We start from the raw sequence: 15,507 nt of genomic DNA, 5'->3' as shown, positions 1-15,507 counted from the left end.
CCCAACTTTTAAGTTTACAATTACCTCTCTGACAAAGTTTTACTTGGTAAAAGCTATCTCAAGTTGCAGTGTTCTTCTTGGTCAAAGACTTAAATTACAATACATATATGATATGGCCTAATCACATTCACCATTACACTTGTGACAAATGACAGGAGCACCAAGATACCATAAAGCGGAAATGTAAATCACATGTCAAAAGTATGTATTTTAAGAAACACGTGATTGGTCCATAAACAATCGATACATACCTAGTTTCCTATCAAAGCTCACGACTGTTGTCTTGTCTTCTGAATTTAAGATATATGTGAACACGGTCTCTGAGTATGAAAAAGGTTACATCTATATCCGATTTGAAAAATTTTGTACGAAGGCTTCAGAGAGCTTTTTTATAAGCAGTTACAATTTAACTACAAATATTGGAAACGAAAGTGAATGTTTTTTTTTAATTCACAGAGGGTTAAAGGATTGTCTTTGTGCTTTCCATTTGCTAATTATTTGGTATTGTCTATTCTATTTCTGATTGATGTTATCTGATTAACCGGTGGTACCTCTCTAAAAAAAATATGGATGATTCAATAATTCTAAGAATATAACACAATAGTCCCCACGCTTCGTCAATGGTTTTATATTCATGAAGTATTTTATATAAATAACACATAGCTGAGAGGGTGATAGAGCAGATTATTACCCCGAGAAAACATTGTCAACCGCGGCGAAGCCAAGGTTGACAATGCTTTTTCGAGGGGTACCAATCTGCTCTATCACCCTCTCAGCTATGTGTTATTTAATTTATTATACTGAATGTCCTATCATTATTGTCTTTTACATATGAATTTTATTGAAAAGTATGTTCTATGACGTCACGTACAAAACAGATGTTTTATTTTTTTTATTTTGACAGTCAAATAATAAAATCTGAGCCAAACGTAGAACTTTAGCATGGTCTTTAACTACTTGATGTAAATTCAATTCATTGTCCTTTAAATTATCGATTTTTGATTGGTCTGGACGAGAGGGTGACATTCAAAAAAATTGTCTTTCAATTAAACAACTTATACATTTTTTTATCCTTTTCTCTTTTTTCACTGAGAACATTAACGTATACACTGTCTGTATACAATTGGGCAAACGTGTATTTTTACTTGAATTTTACAGAATATTCCTCCAGATTACTATCATATATTGCAACGAATTAATTTTTATATCTATATTAAGTCTATTTAGTAGCAGTGTTCTGTAATTTTAAATTTTAAATTTGATATATAATCTATAACATCTAGAATGTTTTGACAGAGAACTACAATACCAATCATAGTAGGTTTGTATACCGGTATACGTCATTGGTTTAGAGCATGCATTAAAGTCAGTTTACCTATCGGCGTCATGTCTGGCAGATTCTTGTTTGAGTCGGTTATTTGATTTTTTTTTAATATCACCATCATTACCATCAACAATTTCGTTGCAATCTTCCATCATATATTTACCAGGCATTAAAACGTCACTATAGTCTGGTTCTTAAAAAGTTCGCTTATTTCATTTACATTAAAAGCTTACAATGTGTATATCTAGTCAGTTCAATTTATTAACACTGTCACTCATTCAAGTATGCTTTTATAATATATAGTTTTCATTAGTCAGGTGATCTTATCCCACCTCAACATAATAAAGGGTTGTATCCCTAACATAGAACATGGTGTACAGTGGCATGGAGATGGTATATATGTGCAGTTCATCTATTTTTCACTATATCGTAAAGTTTAATTGTTTCTTATACTGTCACGTATAGTTTTCTTTTTCTACACATACTTCTTTACTTTAGACAACTCTGCGTGTTGAAGAACGAATGTCCACCTCTAGATGTTTCCTTTTGTGCTGTTTTGTTCGTTTACTGTCTCATTGGCCTGTACATCAAATTCCATTTTATTTATAAATTGCCTTTCCGGGGCACCTGAGTTAATAAAGACACTTGATATCATCTTACTCTTTTATATAAGTATCTCTCTTGAATTAAGAATACGCGAAGAAGAAAAATACGACCGATCATCAAAGGTTGATGCATTGAACATGTGTATAGGTACTAATACTTTCCAGTTCGATTTAGAAATGAACTATTTTCTCTACTGCCATCTAAAGAGGCCATGATAGCAGGGTTGCGTTCAATATCGTAGGGCTACGTAGATTTATGACTATTGAACGTGTAGCTAGCCTAGCTGCTACATAGACATTGATAGCAGCTAGGCTAGCTACTCGTTCAATAGTCATAAATCTACGTAGCACTACGTAGCCGCTACGATATTGAACGCAACCCTGAAAACGAAATAGTAAAACTTTTGCTCAATTTTATCATTCCTACAAGAAAATCATTCGTAATATAAATCAACGTGCAGACATCTTATACGTTCAAGTATTTCACATCCCATCTTTTACGGTAAGATTCTATACAAAGCACAAAAATGTCGTCATTCACCTCAAACGATAAACAAACCTTTAAACAGACTTGTTCACAAGGGTTATAGTAACGATGCTGTTGTCAAGTCATAAAAGAAGGCATGTTTTGAATTGATATTAATTCACTTATAGGTCTTTGCATCGGAAATAAACACTTTATTTTAAAACCAGTTGTTGGCATAATACGGGTTGTGTTCTTTTCGTATACTATATGATGGCATGATACTAAACACCTAACGGGAGGAATTGTGATTGGTTTTCATATATATGACGAAGACATATAATCTTTCAATCACTTAATTGTAGTCTGAAGCTGGCATGTCAATAACTGCTAGTAGTCCTTTTTTAATTTATGTTTATCATTGTCAAATTTTGCTTAGTTTCTTCTGTTACCTATTTAAACATCGGACTCATGCACAGCAAAAAACACACAAAAAGCAAAGGAACAGCGATTGTATTGCTGTTCTTTATCTCAGTCACAGTGAGGGCTTCAACACGGAGCAAATAAAATCTCACCTGACGGCCCTTAGCACCATTTTGCGCGGAATTCTTTGCAAAATAATTGGGATAGACTTTGTAAGATGTAACACCACCGAATCGGGCCTGGTAAAAACGAACATACTGGAAAGTAGTACATATTTAAAACAAAATAGTAACCACGCATAGGCGCAAATAGCAAACTATGTAGAACACATTTTGGCAATTACGTATCAAATGAAAGGTGATGGACTGGTGATCCTTGTAGAACACATTTTGACTGAAAATTTTGAATAATGCAAAAATGTATGAATGAATTCTAAAATTGAGGGCATATTTTGCCTGTTCTTGTGAGTTTTTTTTAATTTTGGATCATTGTATGTTTCGGAGTTTAGAGTGGCGTCCACTTCGCTGAACTCATATACATCATTGTTTAGAGGCCAGATGAAGACGGATTTCGGGTGCGGGATAGTTTCGTTGCGTTGAAGACCTATTACCCATTGGTGGCCTTGGGCTGTATTTTGCCCTTGGTCAGGTTGTTGTCTTTTTGACATATTCCCCGTTTTAATTCACTATTCTATAGGATAACTGATTTCACCTATACAATTTATAATCGTCTGTATATACTTAAAATAATCCCCGCTTTGTTAATTAATCAACTTTCAATCAAGAAAAATGTATTTTATTCATCATTGCTGAAAGCCCTAGAAAAGTACATTTTTAAAAATTCAAATATAATGAAAATCTAATCGATTTTACAGTACAGCAGTACATAGTGAAACACTAGTGTATACATAACATGATATAAATGCAAACTTAACTGTACTGTTCTTCTCAGCAGTGTTGATATTATCTAACAGTCTTACAAATTAAACATAATATTCAAAACATTTAACAAACATTTCAACCAAGAAACAAATAAGACATACATTAAACGGTACAAACAATGATTGTGACACCGAAAGGCAGTTATTACAACAGTCAAACTCAGTACAAAAATGAAAAGAATCGTTATAGAAGAAGTGTGATTCAACGCATTATTATTTTCAAATACAAACCAATTTATCTGTTAAATTATGTAAATTTAACATGGCTGATTTTTATTCAAACAATCTTCATGATAATGACTGGAATAATTAAATTCATCAAGTCCTTAATACCTTGAAAATTGTCTTCAGTTAGATTGTTCAATCCATGTAAGTAATACATTACAATAAGAAAAACATATAATACTTCAGTTCTTGGAAATGCATATAAAATAAAGTTTATAATATATAAAAACTTTTGACAATAATGTGAAAAACATATGTTTTGGCTTGGATTTTAAAAGGATAAAAAAGAATATTTCAAGTTATTTCTGAACTTTGGATGATTTACATTTTGAAATATCTACATAAGATAAAAGTGAAAAGGATTTTATATTCATATACTTCTTCATTTGTATAGGTTTTTATTACTCATTTTATGTTCATTTTTCTTAGGGCTTTTACATTTAATGTAATGTAAAATGTAACTTCCTTTGCTTTGCAATTGATCCTTTAATACTTAAAAATGTGCTCCAAATCGAGCTAAATGTATATATAAAGACGTATTAAATGATTTTAAAAATTGCATAAAACATTTGAAAATATATAAAGGTATCAAAATAAATACAGATTAACAAAATATGACAAGTTAATACTTTTTTTATGATTCATTCATTTGAAAGTCAATATCACAGCATTCGTAAAATATTGCATTAAAAATATATATTCTGGAAAAAACTGTGAAGAACAAAAAAATCAACTGAACAACTCCACGTCAATTAACGTATAACATTGAAAATAAAACATGTTTTAAGTAGTACAGAAACTTCATGCACTTTATCTGAACTATTATAAGGGGAAAAGCTTATAACATATATTATAATCTAGTAGATTTATTCCTTCATTTGTTTAGAACCCCTCAGAAAATCCTTTTTTTCAAAACAATAAATGCATTTGTGCAATTTATATTATGCAAATCTAAGCAAAACGAATAACCCTAACATCTTTTTTTTAGATATTTATACTTCGCTAATACCATTTAAAATGTAATTCTACCCTGAATAAATACAACAAAATACTATTCATGTTTCCTAAAAGCCTTGGGCTAGTCAAATAAACTAAGAAAGAATAACAAAACTTAACAAGTGATAATAAAGTAACATTTTCTTTAAATGTTAAAATTCTAAAACATTCTTATTTTTCACCAGACTCATTCACAGAAGTAGTTGTCCCATTATTAATTTGTGGATTCTTTTTTTCTTCTTTTGAGACACTATCCCCACTACAACTCACCAATTCGGTTGCAGGAGGGGTAATTCTCTTAGGTGATTGAGTGGTAGAGGCCGGAGGTGATTTAAGTGGTGACTTGGGTGGTGACTTCGACGTTGGTTCACAAGTTGGTTGAGGAGGGGGTAATACAGGATGGATATCTACTGTAGCACCATTAAAGTGTTTAACTTCAGCTTTGTCAATGCTTTCTATATGACTTTGTTGTTGTACGAATTTATCTGCCAGTTCTTTTGAAGCTTGGTCCCAAACAAAACTACCATGACGCTACAAAACAGAATGACATTATTTTTTACTAATAAGTAACATGAAAATAAACAAATATATTCTAATAAAAGGTTTATGAGAATGTTATACACAAATCGGCTTTGTAATTTTCTGAAAACGTATAAAAAGAGACCAGCTCTATTTTCTAGAAATTTGAAGAACATTTTCTAAAACAGCATCTTTTTCATAGCATTTTGATACTCAAAATGTTAGCATCGCTCAAGATGAGGGTTTTTTTTATAAGACTTTAGTTTTGTGACTATTAATATATCTCTGCATACGATCGTGTGAATTAGAGTTTTTATCCCTTTTCTACATTTACGGGTTCATTTATCAATTTATTTTCTACAGTTGTATTTGATTAAAGCAATACAATTATCAACAATTCTTTTTTAAATAAGAAATAGTTTTACATAGTTTTATTACACTTAAGTGTTGTACAGCTTAATACAATCAAAGCATTTTAATTTAAGTTGTATATGAAGTTATAATGAATTAACACTATTAAAAAATATTGTTCGAGATAGATCGATCTCCTTATGTTTTACAAACAACATTCAGTACAGCAATGTGATTCTGGTATTTTGTGATAATACTTACTTTCCAAAAAACGACATCCAAAACATGCTGTACATTGTTGAATTTTATTCATACATACCACACGTATGCATCATTTATTACTCTGGCATGATGAACGAGAAAAGGGTTAATTTAACAAATCAGCATGTTTAGTTGAAATGATTAAAGCAAAATATTTTTGGTAAAAGCAAGTACTAGGGTCTCACCAAAAGTTTTGGACAACAGAAATATGTGACCATTTGTTCTAAAAAAAAAATACACAATTTATTTGCACCCTATCATTTTAATAAAAAAAAGGCCTCCTCTAAATTTCAGTTTGTTTTAATTTCACTTCCCATAAAATAAAAATATTTCAGAACCCACTTATAATTACTGAAGAAGTACATGTACTTCAAGAAAATATGATAATGTTTAGCAAAACAATAAAATACAATGACCTGCATACAAAATACATGTTAACGGTGTCGCCTATAGCATGATGTCTGTTTATTCCGCAATGAATTAGTATGAGCTTTGTTAAGTTCGACATTCTGGCGCCTAGCGACAATAATTTGGTGTCGTCGGGCTTCAGATGCTATCGGACTATGGCGGATCTGACTTTAATAATAGGAATGAACGAATTTTGTTAGATTAATGGAAGCTTTTACATTTCAAAGATGTCTAGATGAGAGTACGTGATTTTATTTTACTTACAAGCGGATACTTCTGAAACTGAGTCAATAAAATTGAAAGCAATTTTTCCAATTACAGAATAAGATTTAGTTCTAATGCAAACTATTTTTTAAACTTATGTAAATAAACACTCATTTAATAAACTGTTAACACAGAGATATGTCTCGCCTATTTGTTATTTTGATAATGCAAATGTTAAAATTAAAATAGCAATACTTTAACATGTAAGTTATGCAAATATTCAAAGTCAATGAACCATGACTGAAGGTACAGGGCTAAACAATCTCCATGGAAATGAGATGTGCCAATGCTAATACAACTGCAAACCAAATACCATTGACTTTTCATAAGTCGTTCCCTTTAAACAAACCTAAACTCAAACATTAACTTGTAAACCATGTAAAAGTTTCAAAGTCAATGAACCATTATTAAGGGGTGGGGTTGTATAATCTCCATGGAAATGAAACTTGCAAATGCCAATACATTTGTATACCGAATATCATTGACTTAACATTAGTGGTTCATCTTAAACTGAACTAATCACAAACTAATACATGTAAACTAAGCAAAAGTTTCAAAGTCAATAGACCATGACTGAGTGGTAGGGACCAAATATTCTCCATGGAAATGAGATGTGCTAATGCTTATACAACTGCATACCAATTATCATTGACCTACCACTTACGGTTCCCCTTAAACTGACCTAAACTCAAACTAATACATGAAAACTAAGCAAAAGTTTCAAAGTCAATAGACCATGAATGAGGGGGCGGGGCCAAGTAATCTCCATGGAAATGAGATATGCCAATGCTTATACAACTGCATACCAAATATCATTGACCTACCACTAGTGGTTCCCCATAAACTGACCTAATCACAAACTAATACATGTAAACTGAGCAAAGTTTCAAAGTCAATAGACCTTGACTGAGGGGGCGGGGCCAAATAATCTCCATGGTAATGAGATGTGCCAATGCTAATACAACTGCATACCAAATATCATTGACCTACCACTAGTGGTTCACCATGAACTAGACCTTATCATAAACTAAAACATTGTTGACGCCGCCGCCGTCGTCGTCGTCGTCGTCGCCGACGCCAGAAACAGCATACCTATGTCTCGCTTTTTGACTCCGCCAAGTCGAGACAAAAACTTAGAAAACCAATTTTGCATAACTTAATTGAAAATTCTGTCTGACGTTTAATGCATTTGTAATTGTTTTTACAAGTCATTTCAGTTCTTTCAATTCACATTGACTTCCGACGAAAATATTGTAACTCGCTAAGTTTTTCTGGTAAAAAAGAAGATAAACTTTAATATTCAAAATGTCTAATTGCCCAATACAAATATTGATTCGAGAGTCAATTTTGAAATAGCAACACAGTACAAATTAGTACAAGACCCGTTCTGATATTGTTCAACATATAAAACTACTTTTGTATCTAATTGTTAAGATCAAAATACAGTTTTCAACAATAAATAATTCTCTAAATCACCGAGTCTGTACAATGGTTGAGAATAAGATCTACCATCAAAAATGGATTCTTATAAGGACAAAATAACTAAAGTACATAAGACTTGAAATATGTATTTAACTTAAACATTTAGAAGGTGTTAAGCCGTGTTTCTCAGAACACACCACTCCCACTTTTTCCATCCATATGAGTGAATTAAAAGAAAAGTACCCAGGAGGAGCAACTAAACATCATTGAGATGGGAGCCATCTCTGTGGGCTCCGCTGTGAATAACGTGTGGTAAAAAATTTGTATCTTTACCATAGGACATGAGGTTGTCATCTGAAACCGAAGTTTTTGACTTGACCTTTGACCTAGGAAGTTGTACATACATTATGACACACCCTCTGGTGTTGGTTAATATACATGTCAAGTATAAACTTTGAAATCATAACGGTTCTCTAGATATAGAGCGGACACGATCTTTACCATAGGACATGGGGTTGTCAACTGAAAACCTAAGTTTTTGACCTTGACCTTTGACATAGGAAGTTGTACATACATTATGACACATCCTCTGGTGTTGGTTAATATGCATGTCAAGTGTAATCTTTGAAATCATAAAGGTTATCAAGATATAGAGCGGACACAAGCTTTACCATAGGACATGGGGTTGTCAACTGAAATCAAAGTTTATGACCTTGACCTTTGACCTAGGAAGTTGCACAAACATTATGACACACCCTCTGGTGTTGGTTAATATACATGTCAAGTATAAAGTATGAAATCATAACGGTTCGCTAGATATAGAGCGGACACAATATTTTACGGACGGACAGACGGACGGACTGATCACTATAGGGAGACCCGCCATTCGGCGGGTCCCTAATAAAAATCATTTCATATTAATTATTGACCTCTATAATAAAGATATTACAGACAAACGTAAACAAGAACGATAAAAGTAAAACAATATTAATAATACCGTATTACCGTATGCTTTCTAAAGGCAATCTCTATAACTACTAAAAATATAAATAAAGAAATCATGCTTTCAAACACTCTAGCATTTGGTATAAAGTAATACGGTGTGCGTGTACATGTTTAACTTACTTTATTTCTAATTGGATAATTAGGATCTGCTCGACTATTATACTGATGTTCATATGATATCTTTTCCTGAAATATTCTTTTCTGGCCATCTGTAGCCCCGAGAAAATTCACTGGAACTAAAACGTAAGAATACATTTGTATAGAAGGATTCAAATAAGAAATAGAGTTGTTTTTATCATAATAAAAGAAAAACTGCATAATCAACATTGAAACTATGTCTCTATGGTATCTTTCGCCTCTCTTTTTTCATTAAATATATGTATATTGTTGTCTCTTTGATTCTTTATAAGTACGAAACTAGGTTCTGTTCGAATATTATTTTAAGACTTTTTCAAATATCCTGGTTCAATTTTATGAAAATTGAACTTTGATTTTTAAAATAGTCCTTGGTTGCACAACAATTTATTTTGCTGTCGAAACATTGTAAAAGTTTGGTAAAATATTGTTACGTACCAACTCCATGAGCTGCATTTTTATTTGGATTAGCTTCATGTCGTGTAAATCCTTTCGCCGAAAATGGAGAATCCCTCATATATCCTTCTCTATATATTGTATCTTTTGTTTTGGGAGGTATCTGTAATGGTTCGTCAGATGTACGTGAAGGCCACCATAAGTTTTGCTCATCGTGTGTTTCGCCTGTGTATACACTACAAATTGGCTCGTTTAATACGCGAACATTATGTCTAAGGAATCCACAGCTATTCGGATGGGGTCTGTGAACTCGATAATCTGGTACTTCCTTTGGTAGAACTTGTGTTGATCTGTTATAAATGTCTGGTAGTGCTACTCCTCGTTTTAGTTGTTCCCGGTCGGGAACTGGGAATTTGTTATCGCCGGGAAATTTTGGGTGAGCGTCTTCTGCATTTGTACTGATTACTCTGAATGAATCTGGACTATAAATACAAAAATAAAATCAGTGACTTTCTAGAAGGAAACAGTTTATTAAACTATTTTTTCATGGTAAATTTTATTGTAAACGGCGATAATAGTACTCGCAGTTACTGAAAGCTGGTTAAAACCCAATAACAGCTAATATATAAATCAAGTTCTCCAAGACTAAAGTATCAATCAGTACACATCCTACCACTTGTACCATTGCACTTTCGAACCCAAAATTATCATTTCGTACCACAAATTAGTAATTCCGTACCATGAATAAATACCATTTCGTACAATACATAGAAATATTCATACCATATAGACCAACTGCTTGTTTATCATTCCGTATTATGTGGAATAAAAGCGACGCTTTCCAGTGTCCCCCGCCGATGCACATACATTATCATTCCGAGAGCAATAATTACAACGAAAATGTCCACTGTGTTGTTTTAAGCATACCGGCCCCACTCATAATTCATAGTATAGGAAAACATGAAGTAGGTGTCTGACCAGCCTTTATATAATGTCGGTGTGAGAAATAAAGCGCTTATAATACAATCTAACATGTTATTTCTTTTTCCAATGGACATAACTCCAGTAAAAATAGTTGATCGGCACTGATCATTGAACTCGTCTAATGCCTTGCTGAAAAAAAATCTGACAAAAATGTACGCGTGAGAGTACTAACAGTACAATTTTCCAAAGAATATGATGAATGTGGTTTTTCAAATATTTGGATTACTCAAGGTTTTGGTAACGATATATGGTTAAAAAAAATCACCACAACTGCGATTACAAGACCAATGCAAACAGTACTGGAATACACTATTACAAGAGTCTACAAAAGCAGTTAATTACAGAATTTTTAAGTTAGCATTAAATTTTGAAAAATATTTTGAGATCTTGGATCTGCACGAAAGTATTATTCTATGTAAATATAGAACCACAAACCACAGACTCCCAATAGAAACAGGTGGAGGTGGAATAATGTTGATAAATGATAGAAGATGTAATCTCTGTAATATATGTAGCACTGGAGACGAACTTCATTATCTGCTAGAATGTCCATTTTTAACGACAGAAGAAAATTATACCTCGAAAAATACTATTTGGCTCAAGTATAAAAGTTAAAGTTAAAGTTTAGAAAATTGACGAGCAAATTAAACAAAAAGTCAGAGCTAAAAAGATTATGCAAGTTCATAAAAAACTAAGGATTTTCTTATTCCAGGAATAGATTACCTTAGCCGTATTTGGCACAACTTTTTGGAATTTTGGGTCCTCAATGCTCTTCAACTTTGTACTTGTTTGGCTTTATAACTGTTTTGATCTGAGCGTCACTGATGAGTCTTATGTAGACGAAACGCGCGTCTGGCGTATTAAATTATAATCCTAGTACCTTTGATAACTAATTATGCAAGTTCATAAAGTGTGTAAACAAAAATGTGGGTCCTCCTGGCTAAAATGTATATTATTTTGAACCCACTGTATTGTATATAAATGTTTGTAAATAGATGCATATTCCTGTACATAGTGTGCACTCTCTCTGTACCTATGTATCTGCAATGGTTATGAGAATAAAGATATTGGATTGGTATTGCCGATCAATTACTAGAGGTTCATAATTGTATTAAATATATTGAGATGATTTACATTACAATTAAATTTTTCGTTTTCCTATTATCGGTTTCATAAAGTTTAATTTGTGAACAGGTTGATATTAAACTAAATTTTTCAGCTCTAAAATATATGGTAAATTAACCAACTTTCGTCAGGAAATGCAGTGAGGAAGATAACAAGGTATATATTAATTCCAAAGACCTGTTAGAGTACATACAGTCTAAGTCTATTTCCTCTTGCAGTAGTATTAAAACATTTGACTTTTCTACCCTTTACCCAAGTATTCCCCATTCCAAACTAAAAGACCAATTGAAAGAATTGGTCCAGCTTTGTTTCATAGGGGAACAAATCGTACTTTGTAAAAAATCACTCGGATACGAAAAAGAAAAAAAATTCTCTGTAACTAACATTATCAAGATGCTCGATTTTTTTATTAACAACATATTTGTTACGTTTGGAGGACGTGTTTTTCAACAAACAATCGGCATTCCCATGGGAACCAACTATGCTCCTCTTCTTGCCGACTTGTTCTTTTATTCATATGAGACTGATTTCATACAGGAGCTTCTTAGGAAGAATGAAAAGAGGCTAACTTATTATCCTTTAACTTCACGTTCCGCTTCACGTTCCTCTCACTAAATAATTCAAAGTTGTGGTGACTATGGTGAACGCATCTATCCCATCGAACTGTCAAGTCTTCCTCATATCTTGACTTGCATCTAGAAATTGACAATAAGGGTCAGTTGAGAATAAACCTTTACAACAAAAGGGAGAATTTTAGCTTCCCAATTTTGAACTTTCATTTCTATGTAGCAACATTCCAGCAGCCTGCATATGGATTATATTACATATATCTAAGGCCTTTTGATAATCATACGATATTCCAGTGCATGCATTTCCTATCATGACTTCCTTGATACAGGGTTGCTGCTTACTATGAAGATATTTAACAAAGAGTTCCAAGTGTTGAAGTTGAAATTATCCCTTCGAAAATTTTACAGACACCGTCACGAATCTGATGCCAATTATAAAATATCTGTTACTATTCGGTCCTCTTTTCCTCGATTGTTACCTACCTAATTGAAGTTATCGCCATAAATTTCATGCTTGTATAAGAACTTGCACCTTATTTGAAAAATTAAAAAAATTAACACCATGGACAGTTTCCCCTGTTTCACTACCGGGCTCAAACTCCTAAATTTGATGAAACTTGATAGGAATTTGAATATTTACATGTTTTTGTGCAGTTTTGCATCAATTGACACCAGTAACCAAAGTGAATTCATTTGTACGTGAATGATATTTCATAGCTTAATGTCTGATGGAAGTTGTTGAAAAATATATGGCAATCACTGAATAAAAATCCTTTTATTATTTAAACCTTGATTCGTTATTCAAATTGCATTGACAAGTATCTTTGATTGTTCTGTAAAAGTTTTAAACCAAAAATTAAACTTAAATAATAATCACTGATAAATAAATTTAAAGAGTGTTTCCATATTCTATGTATATGTTTCAATTTATATATTCTACTTGTATAATTAGTACATACACCTTACAATTAATCAATATTTTGACAAGAAGACGCACGTCTTTCCAATGGCACGTGTATCCAATTAACGAGTTTAATCTCATTAAATAGGTAAGGCTGTCAATATGGTACATATGACATCCTAGCAAGTGGACCGCGGTACGAAATGGTATTCTTATAGGTCTTTCATATGGTGCGAAATGATCATGGTACGAATGACATCCCGTTCATTCTACCTTTTTTTTATTGTTTATTTGTTTTATATTGGGTATGTTGTAACACAACAAAATTCCCTTTCAACGATGTAACAATATGACAGGTTACTACTGAACTTTTTTATGTTCACATCTCTCAGAGTTTTTTTATGTACACATCCCTCAGACTGGAGCTTTCATTGAAAATCCCCTTCATACTTCAAACACAGTGATAGAGTGATAAATAAATTTAAAACAAAGTCGTTGGTCGTCCTCTCTATGTTATATCAAACCATGGAAGTAAAATGCACTTAACTATTATATCTAGTGGATACCAGGCCTTAAAACTTTTCAAACTGCATAGGTTAGTCTGTACTCAGAGTAAGTTTTAATGTGAAAACATACCCATTTTTGTTCTTTGTTATGATGAACCTTATTTTCAGTAAAAAATGGAGGGTAAAACATTATCTGGATCTAAAAGTGTAAAAGCAACTGAATATTTGAAGATCTTCACTGTCTTAGCGCACATGACATTGCCAGATTATCTGTTCCATTCTAAAATAAAGACTCTGCCTTGTTGTTCATTTCTGCACACTATTACTTCAAAGCATCTACTCTTGTTGAGAATAAATTTGCCAATTATATTTGATGTCCTAAAGTCACTATATTTTTAAGTTACGATGTTAGGATTGGGTTTCTCCTTGGTTTCTTGCTGCAGGGCTGGTACCATCTCCTGGACACCTTGTAGAGAAATTCTAGACTACTTAAATGAAGCTTGTCTTTAAAAGCTTGTAGTTCTGATATGTCAGTAATACTACCCTTCTCTCTGTTGGTATACTTGTCACTAAAGAATCGCACCGTTTGTCTCTGGTTTCATTCTTGTTTGTATTGAGCTATAATTCTTTTTTTCCATATAATAATATGCAAAATTGTAAGTAAATGAGTCATGAGGACAGACAAATATACTCAATTGCTTAATAACAAATCTTATTGTAAAAATTATAACGTTCTGATTAATGCCCGACATCAATTTGTATAACCAATTTGCATGATCATGATAAGCCAGTGGACTGCATATCATTTGACAGTTCTAGTTATTCAGGAGCATAAATTCTAGAGGGGTCAATTTGGGGTCTTTGTACATGGTGTATGGGTCTTTTTACCATGAAAAACCTTTATCAACATAAAAATTCTTTTTGGTTTTCAATTTTGCACAAAAATTTCCACAAAACAATTTAAAGGAGCACACGATTTCCTGCAAATTTGTATATCTGGTTGACGAAAAAAAAGTGTTATGATGAACAATGAACATGCAAAATCCACTATACAAAAAAAAACTGTCGGGAGCACCTGCTTCATATTAATTAATATTATTTTTTTTATTTAAAAGCATCTAGATTGAAAGACTTATATACTAATCATCTATGAATCCAAGATTAAGTATAAAAAATTGAGATGTAATAAAACTACCAATGATACTTTTTTATAAGATAGATTGGTGTTTGTTCTAAGCTGACACATTTTGTATTTTGTTTTAGGGCTATGCAGAAATTAAATTAATCCACAGCAAAACGAACTATACTTGTTAATGGATGACATTTATCATGACCAAAATATGAAGGAGCCAAATACACAAAATAATTGGAGGCATCAAAACAAAACAAACAGCTAAAACATTCTTAATGAAAATTAAACGAATCTAAAATAAACACACTGCTTTTATGACATGATAAATTAAGATTTTACTATATCTTACTTGTATCGTTCTGGTACTCGCTTTTTACGGGCTAACGGTGGCATGTATAGCGTCATTGTTATTGAAATTACGGGAATCCGATATTTTCTAAAGGGAAACCATTTAATTAGCCGCCATATTTGTTGACAAACGTTTCCACAGCGATATCGTTCGGAGTACCTTTATACTTATCTTTAAACTGATACGCAGTTTTTGTTTCGTACT

At 32.5% G+C, this 15,507-nt stretch overlaps 1 protein-coding gene across 2 annotated transcripts; it reads right to left on the bottom strand.

Moving 5' to 3' along the window:
* Positions 1-3,594: 3,594 nt before the first annotated feature.
* LOC127698492 (uncharacterized) lies at positions 3,595-15,457 on the bottom strand. 2 transcript variants are annotated; one of them, XM_052201996.1, is made up of 5 exons: positions 15,304-15,457; positions 9,780-10,219; positions 9,327-9,442; positions 6,780-6,797; positions 3,595-5,507 (listed from the first exon to the last, which is right to left on the bottom strand). In XM_052201996.1, exons 1-5 carry the CDS (start codon positions 15,357-15,359, stop codon positions 5,148-5,150), a joined length of 990 nt encoding a protein of 329 aa, XP_052057956.1. In that variant the 5' UTR covers positions 15,360-15,457; the 3' UTR covers positions 3,595-5,147. The 2 variants fall into 2 exon arrangements, with proteins under 2 accessions (XP_052057956.1, XP_052057957.1); XM_052201997.1 differs by lacking the exon at positions 6,780-6,797.
* Between the last annotated feature and the right edge of the window lie 50 nt (positions 15,458-15,507).

This window comes from Mytilus californianus, unplaced genomic scaffold (assembly GCF_021869535.1).
Source record: "Mytilus californianus isolate M0D057914Y unplaced genomic scaffold, xbMytCali1.0.p SCAF_4, whole genome shotgun sequence".
Classification (NCBI taxonomy): Eukaryota; Metazoa; Mollusca; class Bivalvia; order Mytilida; family Mytilidae; genus Mytilus; species Mytilus californianus.
This window is presented reverse-complemented; position numbering and strand designations above follow the sequence as displayed.